The following is a 10,351-nucleotide window of genomic DNA, read 5'->3' as shown; positions in this document are numbered from 1 at the left end:
AACTTTTTTTGCGAATGTTCCAGGAACGTACCTTGTTTAACAATGTTCTTCGGCATTCTTTGGGTTATACTTAAACCCAATATGTCACTTGGATTACGATGAACTGAAGCCTCTAGGAGTAAAAATGCAAACAATGTACGTTTTCCCATACAAATTCCAATACAAATTTCAACTGCGATGCGGCAAGCGAGGTTGTCAGCACAGTTGTTTGGGACCCCGAATGGTTTCGAAAAACCATTGATTTGAAAAAATGACCATGATGCCCCACTCTAATGCATATGCATAACATGTAGAAAAATTGAAACGCGTTCAACTTGTAACAAATAAGTTGGATTTAATTTGATTAGTTCACCAGCTGAATCTAAATTTAACATAAGATGACTGTAACCGATATAATTTTACATAAATTGCTAAATCGTATTTCAAACGAATTAAAGCGCATTCGAACAAGCATACCGCGTGCCATAAATCTATAGACCAGTGTATGATGACGTAGGTTGACAGTTCACAGAGCTTTTTCTCCGGGACTTCCGGCAACTTCCGATAAAATTGTTTCGTCATTTTATTCGCATGTAGATGTCCTTTGCGATTGATTTCATGCTGAATGCAAAGAATAACACTAAAATATTCGGATCACAGCAATTTTAACAATAATAATAATTAAAAATATGAATTTTAATTTTCCCTTCATCGATTTTTCTTCTAACACCTTGTAAACAAGCTCTGTGAACTGTCAAAATAAGTGAGGTTAAGTCAAGACAAAATTTTCAAAACGACTTATCTGCTTTTGTAAACAAAGATTCAAACGACGATTTGACGAATCTGATAGCTCCCCCACGCATACCAACACCATCAACAGTTAGCGGAAACCTTCACCTACCTTTTGGTGGTGTTGGTTTACGTGGGAGAGCTATCAAATTCGTCAAATCGTCGTTTGAATTTTTGTTTACAAAAGCAGATAAGTCGTTTTGAAAATTTTGTCTTGAAGTTAGAGTTTGCATTATGGTCTATTATTTATATTACGAGCTAACCTGGTGTACGTGACTGATGAGTTTACAGAATCCAATGAGAAACGAAAACGCACTATCTCACGTGTGAAAAGTGAGCAAAGAGAACAATGTTTACAAACGCACGAAGGAAATGAAATTTGCTAAAATTATTGTTTGAGTTTCATAAAAGGACATTTTCAAACAAAATTGAAACATTTTGTTCACTAGGTGAGATATGTAATGAAAATAAAAATAATAGTGATGAAAATAGCTATTTAATATTCATGGCATGACATTGTGTACTATTTAAAAGGGTTAGTACACAACGGTGGAATCATCGGTTAACTTTCCAAAAGGAACTAATTACGATGAATGTTTAAAGTGAATCGGAATATTTTTTTTTGGCAAATAAAAAAGGCCCTAGACTACGGATTTGAAATCACTCAAAAATATTTTCATCACACAGGGTTTTTTTCTTCTATTATAAATAGTAGATCTGTTCACCATTTTCAAAAGTATTCCCCATTCAAAGTGCCACCCCCTTATCTTAATAAGGAGTTCAAATGGAGTATCTGGACCAAATTTCAGCCAAATCCGTCAATATTAGAAGGTGCATCAAACGAAATTACTGTTTTTTTGCACCTTTGCGTATCAATGTCTACCAAAACGGCAATATTGATCAGCTAATTTGAATGAATTAGTCACTAATATATAGTTTAGACTATTATCTAGCACTTTGTAGATAATACTAAGGTGTTTAGAAAATTTATTTTGTGTGTTTTAGGTGTATTTCTTCGAAAAAGTAGCAAAAAACTTAATATTTTTCAATCAGTACCTATGAAAAACCATCAGGCCTCAATAATACCAATAATACGAACAACTTCACTTTTTCTCTTGGGTGTAACGAATTTTTCGTCCATACATCACTTTTGTCTAGAAATAATGCTTCGATGTGAAAATATCGATTTTTCATCATAAGGTACTCTAAATTCAAATAGGGTAATTAACACCAATACGCAGAACAAAAACATAGTTGCCACTGATTTCGACATCACCATTTCGCATTCTACTGCACTATCATCAGAGCCTAAAATGGTGTACGTGGTACATCTTCCGGCCGCAAATCGAGCGATCCAAGGTTCGATTCCAGATTATTTTTTTTCTGTGGCGAGGATTTTTGTTTGTAATTATATTTTTGTTCCATTCATTGAAATAATTTGAAGCATTAAAACAATCATAAAATGGGAATATGCCACATTTATGTAACTAGCAGGTTCAAAAACCGGCAAATATTTATCTTAGTAATCTGATGCGAAATTAATTACCAACTGTCAGAATTACAATTAGACATGGCCGATTAAATAGCATGTTCCTATATTTGTAGCAGGGGACTGAAGAGAAGGATAATACGCCTACCCACCATTCATTCAATATGGCGTGCAATGTTTTTGTTTTAATTTCGTTTGATTCATGATAAAAAAAACTTCGGAAATATCGACGAGCTATTTTTCGACATAAAGAAGCCATACAAACACAAAAGGCTCGATGTACCTCAACCAATTGCAAGTTTTCGTCAGGAGAAGCTAAGGTCACTCCTGACGGAATCCAGGTTTCAAAGTGCTCGCGTTTTCGGGGGCACACCACTCGATACGGAAGCAACGCACAACTGTCATTTTTATTAATTCACGCATGCTGCGACGCAGCAAAGCTAAGTCAACAAAAATGACAGTTGTGCGCCGCCTCCGTATCGAGTGGTGTGCCCCCGAAAACGCGAGCACTTTGGAACTTGGATTCCGTCAGGAGTGACCTTAAATGCCGATAATTAGCACTAACTGCGAACAAACCAATCACCTAAAAAGAGCGCTGAATTCGGGTATACTACCCAGAAACTGGGTACCAAAAACAGAAGTACCAAAAGCGATGTTGGGTAGAGTGCCATTGTACCGCGGATGACAGGCGTTTCATCCTCCTGATTTGCAATATTGGTAAAAGGGACTAATTCCGTTTAACCTTTGTTGTTTTTTCAATTTTGGTGCGGGAAAATTTCCTTTGTTCAAACATCCCAGTAAGCAAACGACAGTCGGAGCTAAAGCTAGCGTACGATCAGTGTATCTCGTTCACGCAAACTAATCATTCCGCATTGTCCCTGGGTGATGCTTTTTTATTTCACCAAGGAATACTTATTAAAACGTTAAAACACGTTTTAACAGAAAATAGTTTGATTTTTCGTGCTAGAAATTTTATTTACTTTTAGATTTGCAACACGATTAAAAAATATGTATTGATAAGTAGTAGTTTTCCTAAATTCCAAAATTTATTTCGTACAAAACAGTAAAAGATGACGTCATCAGCTCCAAAATATACATTTTCATCTACATCATAACAGTTTGACATTTAAATTGGCCCAGGAAAATTCCTTTTTCATTTTCCAGTATAAAGGTTCCCCCAGACCTAAGCGATTGCATCGCCGCGACGGCCACAAATAGTCGCTGCGATTCTATCGTTGGGTCGCTGCATGTAATGTACTATTTACGCTTCCATATTACCGACGACAGATTCGCTGTCGCCAAGCGATAGAATCGCGTCGCGACTGTCGCATCGCGTGTGTTTGGGGGAACCTTTAAACATGTGCAGTTTATAACTGCTACTGAAGATGCATTTATTGTTTTATATATTTGACAGTTATAAACAAAATGTAAAACTCGGGGAATGAATATAACTGTAACTGTAACATTACTAAAGATACCCTAACCCTACGTGTTTAAAAGTTTTCAGTAAAACACTGTTAAACGCACATTTTAAAAGCATAAAAAAAATACTTTCTATCTTCACCATGTCGAAATACAGTAATTTCACGCACACGTCCATCTCCACCAGATGGCAGCAGCGTGGCTTTGTCAAGGCGAATAGTATATATTTTTTGCCTTTCTCGTACAACAGGTTATTGCGATGATTTTGGTTGCATTCTGTTCTATGTAAGATGTCTGTTTCTTTGTACTTACGTTGTCCTCCCTTGAGCCTCTTCTTATATAATGTATACTTCGTCTTCGACGTGTTGGTGACTAGACCAATCCGTTTAGCTTCGCTTTTCAGTCTGATAATTTTTCCTCCATTTTCTAAAAGTTACGGGCCGTGATGTCTATGTCGTCGGCGAAACCAGGATAAAAAAACGTGGTCCGTTGTGGTTGTCTTTGTGAACTGGTTTTCAATCGGCGTTACACGTGCTGCAGTCCGTTTTTTTCTATTGTTGTCTCGATTACTTCCTCTGCTTCGTTTCGGTGGCTGTTCCAACTCATTTTGATCTAATGCCAGGCCACAAAACCTGGACCCAAAGGCCCAGGTTGATTCTCCTCCTCCTGGATCTTCTGACATCTCCCACTGTCCCCGGAATGAAGGATTAGTATTTTTAAACTACTAATTAGGTACGAATGGAGTTTTCGCGGTATGAAAAAAGCGTATTAGTTGGAAGAGCAAACTCTGAAACGATGTTACTCTTTCGAGAGCTAAAACCAAACTGTTTGTCAAGAATTAATAGAGAATTGTAAGAAATGCTTGTTGGATGCAAAAGACTCCATATAATTCTCAATCCAATAGTTAAAATTGATTCTAAAATCCGAAACAAGTTTAGTTGAAATTTTTTTACGTTTACGTTTTTTTACGCCGTTTTTTTTTATACGTTTTTTCCTCAAATTGGTATTGGTCCTTGAACTTTGTAAAGGTAGCCTCACACCTCGGGAATTTGGATCGCGGATTTTTTCCCCATGTATTTTTGCATATGCGATGTTTTCGGGATTTGGGCACGGAAAATAAAAATCCCGGCCCCATTTAAAATGCACGGGGACCAAAATCCGGCGGAAAATTTTCCCGAGGTGTAAGGCAGCCTTAAAGGCGATGATTTGTTCGATTCTAACATTAAATACGTAAACACCTAAACAGTGATTTTGTTAACCCCTATAACAACCAACAACGTGCATGTTTCAACCCAGTCAATATTATGTCTTTTCCAGGCCCAACTTCAGTCAACTCTCGAACATACTGAACCCAACGGAATTCCGACAACCACGTTGCCAAGCACCGGACCGGTCTGCGGAAAACTTGCAATACTCTTGTTTATTCAGCTATCGATTGTCTCTCGCCTGCAACCTTATGTAACAGAGCCACTGCATTCGAATGGTCGTTTTCGCGCGCGCCATCAGCAGCACTCCCCTAATAATGGTAATGATTCCGGGCATCTACAAGCACCTCCGCTGCCGGAACAATGTGTACCCGGGCTGTGACGTTCGGCGCTATCCGGTGCCGGACGAGAGCGTTTTCTGGTCACAACCGTATCCGGACTACCAACCGCCGCTGTACGAGGCGCCCGTTTTGAAGGGCAAGGAATGGGCCGATCTCGATGTCGGTGAGTTGCACTTGACCCATTTTCCTATAATATGTAGTGTGGTAGTGTTCTGAAGGTGGTAGCAACGATTGTTTGTTTGTTTTTCAGGAGACTCAAACTTCAAGGTCAAATGGAATCAGCTGGACGGGGGAGTTAACCGGGTGAGCTTCGTAGGCGAGTATGAGGTGCGTGATGGATTTCCGATGAACTTGTTCGGGAGAACTGGAATAAGGGGTAGAGGGTTGCTCGGACGATGGGGGCCAAACCATGCAGCGGATCCCGTGGTAACCAAGTGGAAGATTGATGCGGGCGGAAGGATAGTGGTTAATGAGGTTTCAGGAAGACAAGTTCTGCAAATGTGTGCCATTGAACGGCACGATTGTGGAGAATGGGCCATTCCCGGGGGAATGGTGGACCCTGGAGAAAAGGTGAGTGCGACCCTTAAACGGGAATTCATGGAGGAGGCTCTAAGCAGCAGTAGCGATACGGAAGAGATCGAGCAATTTTTCAACGGCGGAAAGGAGATCTATAAGGGGTATGTGGATGATCCGAGGAACACGGATAATGCGTGGATGGAAACGGTGGCGGTCAACTTCCACGATGAGGATGGGTCCATTGTTGGCAGGTTCAATTTGCATGCCGGTGACGACGCGGCTAAAGTCAAATGGATGGACGTCGATTCTGGGGTGAAACTGTACGCCAGCCATGCCAATATCATTAGGCGGGTGGTTGATGCGAATGATGCCCACTGGTGAGAGGGAATTTCGGAAGAAGTACGATCGTTGAATAATTATTATTGAGTAAAATAATAACATGTATTCATTACAGTGTTGTATTTGATTTTTGTTATATAGGGTTTCTTTGACTCGTTTGAGAATGCCTAAAAATATCTTTCACTTTCTGAGTGATGGGTGAAATTGTTTTCTGTTGTTTTCGTTTTCTTGTTTTGAATTCACAACTGTTCCAAAGTCCTAACCAAACGAGATGCACTGCACTGTAATCTACATACAACTAATTGAACAAACTCATCGTTTCTAGTTATTGCATATACATATGGCGTTTGTTTCTCACTTCGATTAGCATCTGATGATTGTAGAAAAGCAAGGGAAGATCCATTATTTACGTAACGCAAAAATTGGGCAATTGGGCAAATGGAAAGTGCTAAACTCGTCTTAGACGGCTGACATGATTATTGACTTTTCTTTATTTCAAAGATTTTTTTTTATTTACGAGACATTAAAAAAGTCATTTAAAAAATCGTCACTTTCGGATTATGTAAAGGAGTAAAAAGGTGTTAATACTTACATCATTACATATTAAAGCTACAGGCGTAGTATAATGGCATTCGCCCGGTAACATAAGTGAGTAAAATTGGATAAATAAATAATATGGTTTCTTATAACTATGTTGATCTAATCTAAAATAACAACTGAATTTCTGAGATTCCTTACGTATTTCTACAACATTTGCTGTAAAGATTCCATACTATTCGCTAGAAAACTATACCCCCAATGTCATTCTCCCAAATGTATTGCGTTTCCAACATTGCCATTGGAGGTGTCCTATAATAAAGCATTGAAAATAAGGAAAAACCGATCAACATGTTCAAGGCAGAAGAGAAGTACTCCGCCTTCGTCCTTATTTATACGGCAGAACATTTATCACGGATCTTGAGCCCCTCACCCAAAGAATTTAAACTCACAGACGCTACACAGGCGGGTCACTAGACAATGGCTATATTTAGAATAGTTCGCTCCCGAACTTATCTATGAACTAGTCAAACAAAATGTCGTGGCCAACGGATTGTCTAGAATCCCTCGTACAGAACTGAATAAGTAAACTGTTCTTGAAAATGAAATCGCTCTCACCGACATCATTTCCGAGAAAGAACATTGACTTCATTATCAAATGCCACAATTTCAACCACAGAAGTTGGAAAATTAAGCTTTTATGAAGAAGTCGAGAAGTTTTCATTCTTCCCCGGAATGATCCCAAAAATTAAGAACTTTGTAAAAACTGTAAAGACTGCAAATTGGGTACCGTCGTCGGGGGTTGAAATGGGTCAAATGGGGGTGAGAATGGGTCACGGTTTCAACTACTTAGAATGCTTGTAGAATGGATTGACTGTATCTGAGGGCAAGAAGACTAAAATATTAGAGACCTTTTTGAACGATTTTGCTCTACGAACTCCAGGCTGCCGCTGAGAGCGATGACCCATTCTCACCGCCCAGACCCATTGTCACCCCCCGATGCCGGTACTAAAATGGAGAATCGTTATTCGATTTTTATTCAGGGAACGATGAAGTTAATCATCTTGAATTGTCAAGACGATCCAGCCTAGGGCTGAAAGTCTCGCTAATAAAGACAAAAAAAATCATCTTAAACACGTCAGTTTTTCTTCCGACTCAAAAGTCGAAAGGAACATCGAAGTTTAAAAATTTAAAGAAAATGCTTCTTCGACATTTTCGGTCTTGTTTGACGTACGGAATAATCTGATTCAATCGCACTAATAAAACACCGCAGGGCACTTGACTCAACAATTAATATATGGGTCTGACGTTTTTGGCTAATTGTTCATTCCTTCTGATATGTTGCCTTTTCAGCATCAGACGTTCCTCAGCCCAAAATATGTCACCCAAAAATATAATTTTTGCTAACTTTGACTATTATCGGAATTCATATAACATCCCACAATATATTATATTTATATTTATTCAGACTAAGGCCGAAGTGGCCTGTGCGGTATATAAGAGTCTTCTCCATTCGGCTCGGTCCATGGCTACACGTCGCCAACCACGCAGTCTACGGAGGGTCCGCAAGTCATCTTCCACCTGATCGATCCACCTTGCCCGCTGCGCACCTCGCCTTCTTGTGCCCGTCGGATCGTTGTCGAGAACCATTTTCACCGGGTTACTGTCCGACATTCTGGCTACGTGCCCGGCCCATCGCAGTCGTCCGATTTTCGCGGTGTGAACGATGGATGGTTCTCCCAACAGCTGATGCAATTCGTGGTTCATTCGCCTCCTCCACGTACCGTCCGCCATCTGCACCCCACCATAGATGGTACGCAGCACTTTCCTTTCGAAAACTCCAAGTGCGCGTTGGTCCTCCACGAGCATCGTCCAGGTCTCGTGTCCGTAGAGGACTACCGGTCTAATTAGCGTTTTGTAGATTGTCAGTTTGGTACGGCGGCGAACTCTATTCGATCGGAGCGTCTTGCGGAGTCCAAAGTACGTACGATTTCCAGCCACTATGCGTCTCCGAGTTTCTCTGCCGGTGTCATTTTCGGCAGTCACCAGTGAGCCCAAGTACACAAATTCTTCTACCACCTCGATTTCGTCACCACCGATGCAAACTCGCGGTGGGTGGCTCACATTGTCTTCTCTTGAACCTCTTCCTATCATGTACTTCGTCTTCGACGTGTTGATGACTAGTCCGATCCGCTTAGCTTCCCTCTTCAGTCTGATGTAGGCTTCCTCCATCTTCTCAAAGTTACGTGCCATAATATCTATGTCGTCGGCGAAACCAAATAGCTGGACGGACTTATTGAAAATTGTACCACTCGTGTTAATCCCTGCTCTTCGTATTACCCCTTCCAAAGCGATGTTGAATAGCAAACACGAAAGACCATCACCTTGCCGTAACCCTCTGCGGGTTTCGAAGGGACTCGAGAATGCCCCTGAAACTCGAACTACGCACATCACCCGATCCATCGTCGCTTTGACCAATCGTGTCAGTTTATCCGGAAAACCGTGTTCGTGCATTAGCTGCCATAGCTGGTCCCGATCGATTGTATCATATGCGGCTTTGAAGTCGATGAATAGATGATGTGTGGGCACGTTGTATTCGCGGCATTTCTGCAGTACTTGGCGAATGGCGAACACCTGGTCCGTGGTGGAGCGTTCGCCCATAAAACCCGCCTGGTACTGCCCCACGAACTCCCTTGCAATTGGTGCTAGTCGACGGCATAAAATTTGGGAGAGTACCTTGTAGGCGGCGTTCAGCAATGTGATTGCGCGGTAGTTGCTACAATCCAGCTTATCGGCCTTTTGTAGATGGGACACACGACACCTTCCATCCACTCCTGCGGCAAAACTTCCTCCTCCCAAATCTTGGTAATGACCCAGTGCAGCGCTCTAGCCAGTGCCTCACCACCGTGTTTAAATAGCTCTCCTGGTAGTTGGTCAACCCCAGGGGCTTTGTTGTTCTTCAGCCGGCCAATCTCCTCCTGGATTTCCTGGAGATCCGGAGCCGGTAGAATTCTATCCTGCACGCGTTCTCCCAGGTCCATCACCATACCGCCATCTTCGTCTGCCACATCGCCATTCAGGTGTTCTTCGTAGTGCTGCCGCCACCTTTGGATCACCTCACGCTCGTTCGTAAGAAGGTTCCCGTTTATGTCCTTACACATATCAGGCTGTGGCACGTGACCCTTACGTGAACGGTTTAACTTCTCATAGAACTTTCGTGTGTTATTAGCGCGGTACAGTTGCTCCGTTTCTTCACGGTCTCGATCTTCCTGCTGGCGCTTTTTCCTCCGGAAAATCGAGTTTTCGAGACCTTACAGTTGAAGTCGAAATACGTATATGTAAAAGTATATGGTAAAAGTATTACTAGGTGGTGGAATTAAATGGAATTGTGCTAAACTCGTCTTATGACAACAAAATAGCTCACCAGGACAGACGACATCGACACAAACTTTGCAGTCCATTTTATTAGGGAAAGCGGTCCTAGATTGGTGGTACCATTTGATTCAAGAGCCTGAAACAAAATCCCAGACAAAACTAATCCCTTAAAGCCCATTTCGGAAAATCCCTGACAAATTGTTCATATCCTTAACCCTGGGTAATGGATCCCTGCAGGCAGGAATAGTCTTGATGGAGTCTCGTGCAACCAAGTATAATAATTGGGCCAATCATTTTTATTGCAATAATATAAGAATTGATGGATAATCTTCAAAAATGAGAAGGCAGAATATACAGGG

At 41.2% G+C, this 10,351-nt stretch overlaps 1 protein-coding gene across 1 annotated transcript; it reads left to right on the top strand.

The window, feature by feature from the left end:
• The first annotated feature begins 1,105 nt into the window (after positions 1 to 1,105).
• Positions 1,106 to 6,207, top strand: LOC134218337 (ADP-ribose pyrophosphatase, mitochondrial). The gene is made up of 3 exons (XM_062697275.1): positions 1,106 to 1,217; positions 4,997 to 5,388; positions 5,476 to 6,207. The coding sequence occupies exons 2-3, from the start codon at positions 5,160 to 5,162 to the stop codon at positions 6,120 to 6,122; spliced, it is 876 nt and encodes a 291-aa protein (XP_062553259.1). The 5' UTR covers positions 1,106 to 1,217; positions 4,997 to 5,159; the 3' UTR covers positions 6,123 to 6,207.
• Positions 6,208 to 10,351: the final 4,144 nt, after the last annotated feature.

The sequence above is a fragment of the Armigeres subalbatus genome, chromosome 2, assembly GCF_024139115.2.
Source record: "Armigeres subalbatus isolate Guangzhou_Male chromosome 2, GZ_Asu_2, whole genome shotgun sequence".
Classification (NCBI taxonomy): Eukaryota; Metazoa; Arthropoda; class Insecta; order Diptera; family Culicidae; genus Armigeres; species Armigeres subalbatus.
Note: the sequence above shows the minus strand (reverse complement) of the source record. Positions and strands in the feature narration are given on the sequence as shown.

Coding starts and splice junctions, on each gene's coding strand:
- LOC134218337 (XM_062697275.1), top strand. CDS start 5,160: ATGGTCGTTTTCGCGCGCGCCATCAGCAGCACTCCCCTAATAATGGTA. Junction 5,389..5,475: donor ATGGGCCGATCTCGATGTCG/GTGAGTTGCACT, acceptor TTTGTTTTTCAG/GAGACTCAAACTTCAAGGTC.